Genomic DNA, 14,353 nt, shown 5'->3' with positions numbered 1-14,353 from the left:
CAACAAAAGTTGGTTAATATATGTATGAGAGACAGCTGAAAAGTTCTGCCTCCAACGTCAGTAACAAGTAAGATATGGAAGTAAAACTGATAAAAGAATAATCCTTCTATTACTGATTATCTCTACAACAAATGGTTATTCACATGCAATTTCAGGCATTCGCAGAATCTCCTTTGGTGTAACAAAAGCGCAGAATAGTCTGCACAAACTGGCAGTGTACATGGACGTGCTGTTATTGAATTCCTCATGGAAGCGTGTTGTGCACCAACAGACATACGTCCAAGGCTGTGAAATGAAAATTGTGAAATCCGAGGAAAATTCGCAAGGGGTCTGACGGACCCCAGGAACCAAATTCAATTTTCATCTACTGATACATTTTCAACATCTCCTGGAATAACACATCTCAAAATTAGTGCATATTTAAATGATCCTAGAGTCAACCTTTCATTTGAACCATCAATGATGTTGAAATAACAGAATATGACGTGGAAGTAGGACCTGGAATGATTTTCCTTTTAATTGTAAACCAAATTATGTATTAACTCAGAACAATTAAACTACATGGAATTCATGAAGACTGAAAAGACTGTTAAAAGACTGTTATTTCAAAAACCACAGCTAAAGCTTGTGGAATATTTTAAAAATCAGGGTAAAATATTAATAACATGCCTTATAGTAAAAAGCCACACATTCTTGTGTAATTTCCTGTAAATCCACTCAAAGCCACAGTGTCTTTTTCCCATGAAAAAAGTCTACATTAATAAAAACTAATTTACATTGTTGTGTAAATTCATGTAGCCTAAATTCATTCAAAGCCACAATGTCTTTTTTTTCAATGAAAGAAAGTCTAGATTAATGAAAGAAAAAAAGGCACATAACCTTTTCTGAAATTCTGTTTGAACAGCACAATGTTTATTTTCCAGAGAGAAATTTTTTTTTACCAGTTCGCTTTTCCTGTTTATCTTTCAGGTATGTTGAGGAAGCCAGCAACAATTCCAGGGATTCTTGTCCTTATCAGACTTTTTCAAACCATCTTTCTCACCATCTTCGCTCTGTCTGATGTCACTCCATGACACAGACATGCTGCAAAATTCTTCTTTTAAAAACTTGAAAGTTCTAAAAGTTTGCGATGTCCACATGCTACGTTTAGCTAAGCTTCGCACAGGAGCCACACAGTGTCACCGCAGCAACCAACCAGCCCCGCTTTACGACAACTGTTGCAACAGCCAGGCTTTGAGTGGCATTTATTCTCCTTGAAACTCCGCGGATCCGAGGAAACTGATTTGTATCTGTAACACACAGATCAGTGTCCGCGGACTTATAAAACTTGCATGATGTCGTAAAAAAAAAAAAAAAAAAAAGAACGCTTTGCGATAAGCATTTTAAAAACTCAGTAACAATCACGATTAAAGAGTACAACACTAACACCCCACCCCCCTCCCCATGATGAAATCCACGGAATCCCGCGGAGTTTTCACAACCCTGTACGTCAAATGACAGTCAGGAGGTGAGCAAAAAGTTTGAAGGACAGAAATCAGCCATGACGAGTCTGCATGACCTTCAGTGGGAAAAGTCTTGATCACCATTATTTTGGAACTAAGACGGCACAGTCCACACAGGATTTCTGGTACACACTAACGCTGTCGACTCCAACTGATATGTGTGGACACTTTGCAGAAGCTGCGCACAGGCTTGAAGCGGATTCATCCTGGAAAAGATGCCATTCTTCAGCATGACCATGCTCGTCCACACACACACACACACACACACACACACACACACACACACACACACACACACACACACACACACACACACACACACACACACACACACACGTCGACAGACTGTATGTATTGTATTGGCTCAAATCTTATCACACCCACCACACAGTCTGGATCTCTCACCCGTTGACTTTTTTGGCCCCAAGCTGAAAGGCACACCATTACATGAATGATGCAGAGCAGCTGGGCTTCGCTAGCACAGAGAGAAGACATCTGATTTCTTCACTGATGAGATGCAAAAACATGTCGGGCATGAGCGTAAGTGTGTGGAAAGGGAAAGTGACTATGTGGAAAAGTAATGACGCTGTCTGATAGAGGACATTTCAAGCTTTAAGCAGATAATGTGATTCGTGCGAGTATCTGATGTGTTACTGAAATAAATGCGGAGGAAGCAGAACCTTTCAGCTGAACCTCACATAAAATAATAGAACAGCGTTAAGTTCAGGTAAATTAAATCATTTGTGTAATTTATTTTTGTAATTCATCTAATATAATTATTGTGCTCAACAATTAGATGGTCAACTGAAGTTTTTCTAAAGTTTCCAAAAGTAGCTTCTCTTGAATCTGACCTGGGAAGTACCAGCCATGTCAACGCCAGCCTCGAGGAAGTTGCTGAAGTCCTGCCCAAACTTGCTAGTTGCCCTGGCCAGGTCCTGGGTGGTTCCTCTGGATGCCTGAACCACCTCATTGGCTGACTGGTTCAGACCAGCTGCCACCTCATTCAGCTGAGCCTGAACTTCCTGGAAGCTGCGACCACTAGACGGGAACTAAAGAGGAAAGAAGACCCATGTTACAGCATCAGGCATCCTTATGATGATCAGACTCGAGCTGAGCCAATGAGTCACAGTTGAAAAGAGAACAAAGTGCACCGGTGTGTTGAAATGCCTCAGAATTCAGTGTGAATTACTTAAACAAGATGAGTCACTTTTTGGAGTGGAAAGAGCGTCAGCAGGGGTCACACCCTTTCTCCTGGAGGTCACCTGTCCTGCATTATTTTCCCCATTCACAGCTAATGCTGGGTTTACACATAGGCAGGACGAGTTCCGAATGTCATATTTGCATCATTCTTGGCACATTCCTGACATTCTTAACGTGACTTAACACATCTGAATAGGTTTCTTAATAGTGCATGTTGGTGCGTGATATTCGGGAGCATGTCTATGGCTGTCAAAAAATCTCCATGAATGTCACGCACCACCCTCATTTGGCCTCATGTCATGGAGGTCGCAACTGAGTGTACTGATCTGTCTTGATTAGTGGTGATCCTTAATAGAACGTGACAGCGTTCTTCTCTGGCATGCGCACAATTAAACCCTGCTGCACGGCATTCAGTTTCATTGCTGCAATATGCTGAAGGAGGACAGTGATGCCAAGTCAGCTAAAAGTCTTGTTCCAATTCTCCTCAGCACACTCATGCAGGTGTTCCACCTACTGCATGTGCCTGATGTTTGGGAAAACGAGTGAGACGAGAGCCGCGTGAAGCCACACATCTGGCTCTCTCCATCTCCTCCTCCTCTCTGCGCCACTCCATGGCACAGAGCCCAACTAAGCATGCAATCACAAAGTTCTTCTGCTGTGGATTTTAGGAGCAAACTGGAGCGATCTGAATTGTTCAGCAGCTGATGGATGAATATGGGTGTGTGTGGAGACAATTCGCCACATTCACAATGTGACAGAACGCAACGATGTGCTGTTACGCGCAATAGCGCAGAACATTATTCTTGACCATGCGTAATGGTTCCTGATAATTCTCCAGCAACATGTGCCATTAATCATAACACATGGTAACAGGTTGCAGCAGTTCCTGAGGACACTTGACGCCTCTGCCTCAAATCATCACATTTGTGATCAGTGGCCAAGAATGTATACTTCATGGCATTCGTGACTTGTCGTCGTTATGTGTAAATGCAGCATAATACCTCAGCCAGGTGTGCTCAACCAACCAAGAGCTGGTAGCATCAAACTTCATTTCTGTTGTTCAAATGTTAGTTTACAATAGTTTTAGCAAAATTATAGAAACAGACTGGTGCAGTGAGGACAATGACATCTACACTTCTATAAGTTGGAAGACAGTATCCCATCTCCATCCAGATCATTTTCCCAATATTTCAGTGTACTCAACAAAAATATAAACGCAACACTTTTGGTTTTGCTCCCATTTTGTATGAGATGAACTCAAAGATCTAAAACTTTTTCCACATACACATTATCACCATTTCCCTCAAATATTGTTCACAAACCAGTCTAAATCTGTGATAGTGAGCACTTCTCCTTTGCTGAGATGATCCATCCCACCTCACAGGTGTGCCATACCAAGATGCTGATTAGACACCATGATTAGTGCACAGGTGTGCCTTAGACTGCCCACAATAAAAGGCCACTCTGAAAGGTGCAGTTTTATCACACAGCACAGTGCCACAGATGTCGCAAGATTTGAGGGAGCGTGCACTTGGCATGCTGACAGCAGGAATGTCAACCAGAGCTGTTGCTCGTGTATTGAATGTTCATGTCTCTACCATAAGCCGTCTCCAAAGTCGTTTCAGAGAATTTGGCAGTACATCCAACCAGCCTCACAACCGCAGACCACATGTAACCACACCAGCCCAGGACCTCCACATCCAGCATGTTCACCTCCAAGATCGTCTGAGACCAGCCACTCGGACAGCTGCTGAAACAATCGGTTTGCATAACCAAAGATTTTCTGCACAAACTGTCAGAAACCGTCTCAGGGAAGCTCATCTGCATGCTCGTTGTCCTCATCGGTGTCTCGACCTGACTCCAGTTCGTCGTCGTAACCGACTTGAGTGGGCAAATGCTCACATTCGCTGGCGTTTGGCACGTTGGAGAGGTGTTCTCTTCACGGATGATGCGAAGGAGATGTGTTGCACTGCATGAGGCAAATGGTGGTCACATCAGATACTGACTGGTATCCCCCCCCAATAAAACAAAACTGCACCTTTCAGAGTGGCCTTTTATTGTGGGCAGTCTAAGGCACACCTGTGCACTAATCATGGTGTCTAATCAGCATCTTGGTATGGCACACCTGTGAGGTGGGATGGATTATCTCAGCAAAGGAGAAGTGCTCACTATCACAGATTTAGACTGGTTTGTGAACAATATTTGAGGGAAATGGTGATATTGTGTATGTGGAAAAAGTTTTAGATCTTTGAGTTCATCTCATACAAAATGGGAGCAAAACCAAAAGTGTTGCGTTTATATTTTTGTTGAGTATATATGTATGTAGTCCTGGCCAAAAACAGTTCCACTAAGAACAGAATAAGGGCAATTCCATGTGACTGTCAGATACTTTACCATTTTCAATGGTCCTGCTGTGATCTAGCTGTGCCAGAGATGACAGCTTCACAACAGGATGAAGAAATAAGGGACAAACCATAATTCTCTGGGATGGTTAGACCACAGCAGGACCACACAAAGCAATAACGAATGTGGCAGTCCAACGGAATTACCGAAGCGCTACCGAATGCACAGGTCTGACTGGACATGTACAGCTCTTTAAATCAACATGAACCTCAGTCCTTTTTTTCACATAAGAAGGGAATGTTCACAATCTTTAGCTACTAATTTATTGCAGTAGAAGATATTTTTAGAGGAACAGTTACTGCTAAATTATACGAACAGAATCTGCGAGGAGTGTCTTGCTGACTTCGCCCACAGTATGGATGGCGTTGTCCACGTCCCTCTGTCCTGGAAGGCAGTTCACACATCTGTTCAGGGCCTGAGACACGGCCTTAGCAACCTACACAAACACAAAAACAAAAACATCATATTCACAGCTCCCAGTGACTTAAAAAAAATAAACATTCATACAGCTCAGCTCTGTCTGGACAAAAATAAATAAATCTACTTCATGTTTTAGATGTTTGTATGAGATAAGCAAATCAGCTACAACATCTGAAAACAGTGAAGTTGGCAGGAATGTTTGCATGAAGAACAAAAATCAAAAATACATTTTAGCGGGGGGAAAAACTCTCAGGGCAGCATGGTGGTTTAATATTTAGCATTGTTGCATCACAAACAGAGGGTCCTGGGTTCGCTTCCTACCTGGTCCTTCCTGTGTGGAGTTTGCATGTTCTCCCTGTGTTTGTGTTAGTTCTCTTCAGGTGCTCCACTTCCAAAGACATGAAGGTTAGGTGGACTGGAGAGTACCGGGTAACTCGTAACCTTGTTTGTCTATATGTGGCTCTGCAATATACTGGTGACCTGTCCAGCGTGTATCCCGCCTCTCGCCCCAAAGACCGCTGGGGCAGCTCAACTGGGGCCCTTAACTGGAATAAGTGGGTATAGAAAACTTCTTGTCGTAGTAAATCCTCAGTGATCAAATACCTGATTTAAGCTGGTAAACCTCTGTGTATGTATTTGACAAATATATGAGGGTGCTGTCAGCTCCAGGAGGGCCACCAGCCTTTTTAGCACTTCACCAGCGTACAATGTGAGGTCTGAGAATAATACTGGAGATGTCTTAGAAATCTGAGTTGCCTTTCTTCTGAAGTCTACTCTTATTTCCCATTTGTTTGCCACAGCAAGGATTCCAGCACCCACAGCGTTCTTGGCTGACTTCTTCCCCAGTCTGAGGAAGCTGCTGAAGCATGGGCCTTTGGCTTGGGACTTGATAGTGTTTTTCTTTCATGCCTTCTCTGATCCTCCAGCCAGCGGGGCTCACTTTGCATGTTGATAGGATGTGTCCAGGTTGGCTGGTCTTCCACACAGCAAACATGGCATGGCTAACAATGTGACATGTTGACCAACACAGAAAGAAAGGTTTTCACTACCAGTCAAAAGTACAATACTAGTGCAAACTTTTGACTTGTTCTGTATTTTGGGATTTCCAAAGAAAATGTATTCTTTGAACTTGATACAACAGTCAGAATAATAACGCACATGATACCTCATGGCATCAAGCTTGCATTATAAGCCATTTCCAACCAAATTCCGACACACAGCATAAAAGCAGCAGTCCTGCTGTCTGTTTAGACTTTCACTGGTTGATCCATGTGGCTCTGGTGATCTAGGCTCACAGTCACCTTCCAATAAATGACTCACTGATCAGTCCATATGACTTCCTGCTGACACTTATCAAGAAAGAAACTAACTGCACCAAAGCATTCAAGTTTGAATACATTCATCTGCATACCAATGCACTAGATATCAGTTTACCTGTTCTCATCACAGTCCAGTCAACAGCATTTATTTTCCCACCATTTTGATGATTGCATGTCTATTAATGCACTATGTGTTAGTGTTTAGATTTATATCACAGCCATTATTAAAACATCTATAAATTGAATAAAATCCCTCTGATTGTATTTCCACTGAAGGAGTACATGCTTTGAAGACTGAGTTTCAGTGCCCCTTGTTCTCTGACCTGGGCCAGTCTCTGCTGACTCTCTGCATCCCCTGGCTTGGCAATGGCCCTCTTGGTCTCATCAATCAGGTTGGCTGATTTGTCCATTACATCAGCTGCACAATCCAGCATGGTGCAGCGTGCTGGCACTTCTTCTGTGGTTGCAGCAACCCCCCTGGCAGCTGAGGCGAGGGACTTGAGTGCCTGGGCAACATCTCTGGCAGCCATACCTGAAGCCCATCATTGGGACAATGAGCGTGAAATATGAAATGGCCCTGAGGTGCTCAATTTCAAAAGGGAATGTACGTATTTAACATTTTATTTAACACAGGAAATACTGTATTCAGGTAAATGTATTTGTTGCAGATTTAATCTTTCCTGTTATCTCACCTGTGTAGTTCTCGTTGCCTTGTGTGGCCTCACTGAGCAGCTGGGCGATGGCTGAGCTGACAGCTTTGGTGCTGATACTCACATCCTGAGAGCATTTCTCCAGCTGAAGCACAGGAGAAAGAAACAGTTACAAACTAATTCTTTCACACATCACACTTTTTCCCTGTTCTGTCACATATCTCTGTTCACAGGATCAAAACGTGATCATGAAAATCACTAAAATACTGCAGGCAGCAGAATACTCCATTTTAAACAACAACAACAACAAAACATGTATTCTCAGGGCTGTGAAATGAAAATTGTAAAATCCGAGGAAAATTTGCAGGGCGTCTGGGGGTGCAGCTCCCCAGGAGCCGGGGTCTAGGGCCTTGTGGGGCCCCAGAAACCAAATTAAATTTTCATCTACTGATACTTTTTCAACATCTCCTGGAAGAACAAATCTCAAAATTAGTTCATATTTAAATGATCCTAGATTCAACTTTTCATTTGAACCATCAATGATCATGTTGAAATAACAGAATACGACGTGGAAGTTGGACATGGAATGATTTTCCTTTTAATTGTAAACCAAATTATGCATTAACTCAGAACAATTAAACTACATGAAATTCATGAAGACTGAAAAGACTGTTAAACCATGTCAAAAACCACAGCTAAAGATTGTAGAATATTTTAAAAATCAGGGTAAAATATCAATAACATACCTTATAGTAAAAAGCCACACATTCTTGTGTAAATTCCTGTAAATCCACTCAAAGCCACAGTGTCTTTTTTCACATGAAAAAAGTCTACATTATTAAAAACTAATTTACATTGTGTAAATTCATGTAGCCTAAATTCATTCAAAGCCACAATGTCTTTTTTTTCAATGAAAGAAAGTCTAGATTAATGAAATTTTTCTTTCATTCATTTAATTTCTTTTTCATTCATTCATTCATTTCATTTTCATTTCCCAGTTTTCACAGCCCCGATTCTACACTTAACTGTATTCAAGTATTAACTTATAAATTATACACATTTATGTAGAAAAACTACACAATATTCACAAAAAGTCACAAAGTGCGGTTATAAAAAAAAATTACATTCCAGCAAGCCTTCAAAACTACAGCAGAAAATGTTGCTCAGTCAACTGATTCTTCACAGATACTCTACAGGCCATATCTGATAACTCTATAGTACACTGTTCAAGTCTATATGAGGTGTGTCAGCCCACTCTCTACTTTCTACCATATTTATACACTGCTTTGTTTTCCCTCCACATGGCTGGAACAGTGTGAGGATAACGTGGATAAACAGAAGGGATTCACTTTTCAGAGGGGATCTGGACTTTTAAATGTGTAGTGAGCACAAAATCACTTCATCTTAATAACAGTCAACTACAACGTTGTGCATGCTGACTGAAATACAATGACACGTGCCACTGTGGTGATGTAACTCAGCCGTTTGATTTGAGATGTTATTTAGTAGGGTCTAAATAATGATGTGATGCCAGAAACGTCCCAAAATCAACTGCACCACACAGTCAAGATAGGGCCTGTGTTTGAGTGTGTCTCACCGTTTCTCCTGGAAGTGGTTTTAGTTTGCCTTCCTGCGCTGAAACCTTCGCCTCATGGATGTCTTTCTCCAGACCACGCACCATAGAGAGAGCATTGTCTATCTCCAGTGGACCACATGCTTCCTGAGCCTGTAGACACACAAGATAATATCAAAGCCTAAATGTAGTGCGATTGTGTCCTGTAGCCAAAACCTGAAACTCCAGCTGTCTGAATGTTACAACAGGCAACAACAGAATATTAGAGAAGTTGGTACCTTCTGTGAGGCAGTACGCAGCTCAGCCAGCGCACTGGCCAGATTCTTAGCACACTGGCTGAGCTGCATAGCTGAGGCCTGGTCGCTGATTGTCGGAACTGTGGCCTTGGAAGCTGTAACCATCTTGGCACCAGGCTGGAAGACAAGATGAAAGTAGAAACTGTCACTGAATTTAACTTTCTGCAGATTTATGCACTCTATTGCCATCCTTTAAGTGATTTAGTCCCTCCTAAGTCCCAACTAAGTGATTTAGTTTAACTTCCTAGTGGAAGTTATAACAACTAAGTGATTTAGTTGTTATAACGAAATCACTTAGTTGAGACTTAGGAGGGACTAAGTCCCAACTAAGTGTAATAATCATAATCATAACAAATGCACACAAATATTCCAGGCTTATCAAGCCTGAAGGACAAATTGCCCACTGTTTTCCTCCAGAGGAATTTATTCAGGCCTTGGTGAGATTATTCGGCTCCATTCTTACCTCAACCCACAAAGACAATAAACTGACAGACTTACGCATGGACAAAAGACTGAAGCATGCTCCTTTTTTCCCTTCACCTCCCTTCCAGCCCCCCCATCACACACCCCATCCCGGCCACCGCTCACGCACCCCTTCCCCTGTGGGGGCTGCTCGGTTTTTAAGCTGCGGCAGGTCCCTGTTCTCCCCAACCTGGCAGCGGCACGACTCCAGTTGCAGTGGCTACCACACACTCACATCGCCTCAATTTGGAAAACGGACTGTTTCAAGTTTAGTGCACATAAACAATGTCAAATGTATATGTATATGTGTCAAATGTATATGTGTCTTTAACAAGAAGACGCTGTTCTAAATTAGGTGTCACTTCAAGAAATTAGTCAATGACGATGTCAAATACTTTGAAAATCATTGTTTTTAGCCTCCACACTTGATTCCATGTCAGCCATGTTCCATAGTTGTTCCTACTTCAGGGCAGGGCAGAATGAATTCATGCGTTATTCACTCTTCTTCACACAACACCAGAATACTAAACGGGGGCACACGACATCCAGTCTAAATGTGGCAGGGGCTTATGTAAAAAACATAAGTGAGTGTGGTGTAAATCAGACCTGGAGAAAGTTCTGGCTGGCACTGATGAGAGCAAGCTGGGCGCTGGGACTGTCAGGTTGAGACTGGCTTCCTCTGACACCCTGAACTAACTGAGGAATCTGCTCAGCCACCACCTGATGTCACACACAGACGTACAGCACAAACACACATCACACACAAAACAGCAAAGGAGATATGAGAAAGTGATTGTGTGAGGAAAAAGCAACAGGTACATAAACAGGTTTACCTTGCAGCTCTGCACCAGCTGTTGCTGGGCAGCCAGGTTCTTGTTGGACGAGGCGGCGTGTTGCGCTGCAGCGATGGTCTGAGTAGCAGCTGCTGCCGCCTGTTTGGCTGCATTCTTAGAGAAAATGCAAAAAAAAAAAAAATCAAACGAGTAATGATTAATTATTTGCTGTAAGATGTCGAAGATGAGCAGCGAATTCAGACACCCTGCAAAACTTTACAAGCCATTTTTAATGGTCATGTAGCCCAGAGTACTACTCTGTGACTCCAACAACAGTCTGCATTAGACTGTAGTACCATTGACTGCCACATGGCTGCGGTGTCAAAGCCGACATTTCGTCCCAATGCAAAGATATGCCTCATCTTCATCTCCTGAAGTAAATGCTTACTTGACACAAAGTCACACCAGCGGTACCCAAGGATTCTCCAGAAAGACATCCAGTTGTCACCTTTGGACATCAGGTTTGATTCCACATCTCACATTCACACAGTAAGACAGGAAACAGCAGGACTCTAAAGACATGGACTTTTGTTCTCCTGCAAAGGAATCTGCATCTCCAAACACCTCTGTACAATGACCTCATGACTCCACAAGCTCTCCTTTGACATCTCTTGACGTCAAAGGCCAAGCTCCCAAGTGAATCTCTCAACAAGTATAACACTTGCACAACAAACATGCACTTCTGATGGCCAAGTCAAGGAAGCCATTGAAAGTCTGGAACTCCCATTCATCAATGTTACATGGAAAATCTTCTAAATTCATTTGCACAATGAAAATCTACAATGTTCACTAGCATGAAAAACAGGAAGCAACAATTATCAGTTGTTAGTACACATGAAGTACAGATAGCTGTAAATATTCTGCTTTGATAAAACAGAAACATTCTAAACCACAGTGCTGGTTTACATGAACTCACATTTACATAAAGAACCATCCTAAATGATCATTTATTTTCCTAAGCCCTCTCATTTAAGACTGGCTGAATAGTTATTAATTACCGTACATTACCAGGGAGAAATCAACACACACACACACACACACACACACACAACTTGGCAGGTGCAGAAATAGAAGTTTTGATTAAGAGAGGAAGCAAAACAGATGCATTTAAGAACACTCAGCAATGGTTTGGCAAATAAGGAAGTACAATTATAACAATTGTGAACAATTAGTTCAATTACAATGCAAACTAAAGACGGATGATCAAGTTCATAGACTGATATCACTCACTCTGCCATACCAGCTGCTTGCATGTACTGCATATTACTGGTAGTAAATATTCTGTCTGACAAGACCTTTCTCTCTCTCCTTGCAGGTGATGAGCACCCACAGGGGTGACACCATGTTGCTTTTTGGACTGAGCCTGATTGAGCACCATGGCTGTAGACCCAGGCACCAGCCACTCTCCTGCAAGCTCCAAATCCTCAGGCCTGGCTCGAGGCAGCAGTCCCAGTTTCCCTAATCTGGGCATGGGGACTCTAGCCTTACTTGTGTCCATCATGAAGGGGCTTCTTGAATTCCCCTTTGTCTTCTCACCTCGGGCCAAATTGTCAAGGGTGGACCCAGCTCCCAGGATCACTGGAGCACACAAACCCCTTGACCACAATAAGCGACTGAGATGAGGATCAGTACCTCAAAATCTGAGACCATGGTCCTCTGCCAGAAAGGTCAGAGGCCAAAGGTAATTGCACAACTAAGATAATCATAAATATAATGATTATTATTTATACTTGTATTAAGATCCTTTGAAGTCAATGACTGCCTGAAGTCTGGAACTCATAATGCCGAGGTTCCTCTCTTGAAATGCTTTGCCAGGACTTTAGTGCTGCAGCCTCCTTTAGTTGCTGTTTGTTTATGTATATGATTAACTGGGATAAGGTCAGATGACCCACTTGGCCATTGAAGAATATTCTATTTCTTCGCTGTGAGAAATGATTTGGCTGGTTTGGAAGGATGATTTGGGTACATCTGCACTGTGAAGCTTCATTCTACCATGTTTAATAGATGATGTAAATCTTCAGTATTTACTTTCATGAAGGCATCTCTTGATTATAGACTGACAATGATACTCTGACCTACAGAGTGATCTGGACTTGGATAGATTTAAGAGGAGCGTTTCGTCACAGATGACAGAAACCTGCCATCATCTGCATTAGTTTTCTGCGGTCTTCAAGGCCTTTTGGTCTACTTTTGGTACAGACCTCATACTGAGACTTCACATGAACAGTTAGGATGTGCAAATTAAACACTTTGAATCCTGTTTTTACCTCCTGATGCAATTCCAAATGCACAAGGAGACTGGAGGACATGTGGGGATTAAATCCCAGATTGTCTTGTGATGTAAGAGAGCTACCACTGATCAGCTACATTTATCGCAAATGATGAGACTGTATTGAAATTTTATATATTCACGCATACACAATCCTCATGGGCTTTGTTGCATGTTTCTATTTCACCAGCACTTCAAATGATCAAACCAATTCCATTTTTCTAAATGTGCAGTTGTCATGCTGTAGTCTGGCCAGAGTGATCTGAATCTAATTTGATCAAATTAACTTGTGGGCAAAATGGGAGATTATCTGATGCATAATACTGTTACTGCAGGAAATCATTTTGAAATTAAATCAGAACTGTAAAGACAGAATGTGTGATTACATGGCCCACATCTCAAACCATCAGCAAGATCCAAACACCTTATTGCATAATACTAATTTTTTCTGCTTCCATCCCCTTATTTAGATCCAAATCAAAATCTAATCTATTCCATGCAACACAAGCAGTTTTGAGAGTTTCAGGTTACTAACTATAGATGGCTAAAGGATGCAGCTAAATGGAACAGAGAACTCTTAAATGTTGTACATAATATGTGTACTTTTCTTCAATGTGCTGTAAAAAACAAAGAAAAACTTTTTTCTTTACCTCCAGTTTGTTGACCAGTCGTTTTTTGATCGCATTCTGAGCGGCAATATTTGTGGCCATACGAAGACCTTCAGCAGCCTCTCGTAACTTCTGCTGCTGCTCCTCACTGTCAGGGTTTGCTGCTGCACCCTAGGGCGAAACACATCCATGGCATCAAATGTCTTAACCAGCATCAGTGTATGCTTCTTAAGATTCTTTTAAAAAAACTTTAACAGGCAACTAAGAAGTGTAACATGAGTTTTGTCAGTTTTAAGCCATTTCCAAACTAATTAAAATCAAAATCAAATCAAATCAAAAATCAAATCAATTTTTTATATAGCGCCAAATCACAACAAACAGTTGCCCCAAGGCGCTTTATATTGTAAGGCAAAGCCATACAATAATTACGGAAAAACCCCAACGGTCAAAACGACCCCCTGTGAGCAAGCACTTGGCAACAGTGGGAAGGAAAAACTCCCTTTTAACAGGAAGAAACCTCCAGCAGAACCAGGCTCAGGGAGGGGCAGTCTTCTGCTGGGACTGGTTGGGGCTGAGGGAGAGAACCGGGAAAAAGACATGCTGTGGAGGGGAGCAGAGATCAATCACTAATGATTAAATGCAGAGTGGTGCATACAGAGCAAAAAGAGAAAGAAACACTCAATGCATTATGGGAACCCCCCAGCAGTCTAAGTCAATAGCAGCATAACTAAGGGATGGTTCAGGGTCACCCGATCCAGCCCTAACTATAAGCTTTAGCAAAAAGGAAAGTTTTAAGCCTAATCTTAAAAGTAGAGAGG

The 14,353-nt window shown here is 42.1% G+C and overlaps 1 protein-coding gene across 1 annotated transcript in view; it reads right to left on the bottom strand.

The window, feature by feature from the left end:
- The window catches only part of tln1 (talin 1), a 198,656-nt gene that overhangs the window by 70,707 nt on the left and 113,596 nt on the right, over nt 1-14,353 (bottom strand). Inside the window, 9 exon segments of the mRNA XM_034193096.1 lie at nt 2,354-2,551; nt 5,422-5,541; nt 7,168-7,376; nt 7,537-7,639; nt 9,092-9,220; nt 9,346-9,480; nt 10,432-10,545; nt 10,659-10,772; nt 13,578-13,706. Of these exon segments, the coding sequence (XP_034048987.1) occupies nt 2,354-2,551; nt 5,422-5,541; nt 7,168-7,376; nt 7,537-7,639; nt 9,092-9,220; nt 9,346-9,480; nt 10,432-10,545; nt 10,659-10,772; nt 13,578-13,706 (1,251 nt within the window).

This window comes from Thalassophryne amazonica, chromosome 17 (assembly GCF_902500255.1).
Source record: "Thalassophryne amazonica chromosome 17, fThaAma1.1, whole genome shotgun sequence".
Classification (NCBI taxonomy): Eukaryota; Metazoa; Chordata; class Actinopteri; order Batrachoidiformes; family Batrachoididae; genus Thalassophryne; species Thalassophryne amazonica.
Note: the sequence above shows the minus strand (reverse complement) of the source record. Positions and strands in the feature narration are given on the sequence as shown.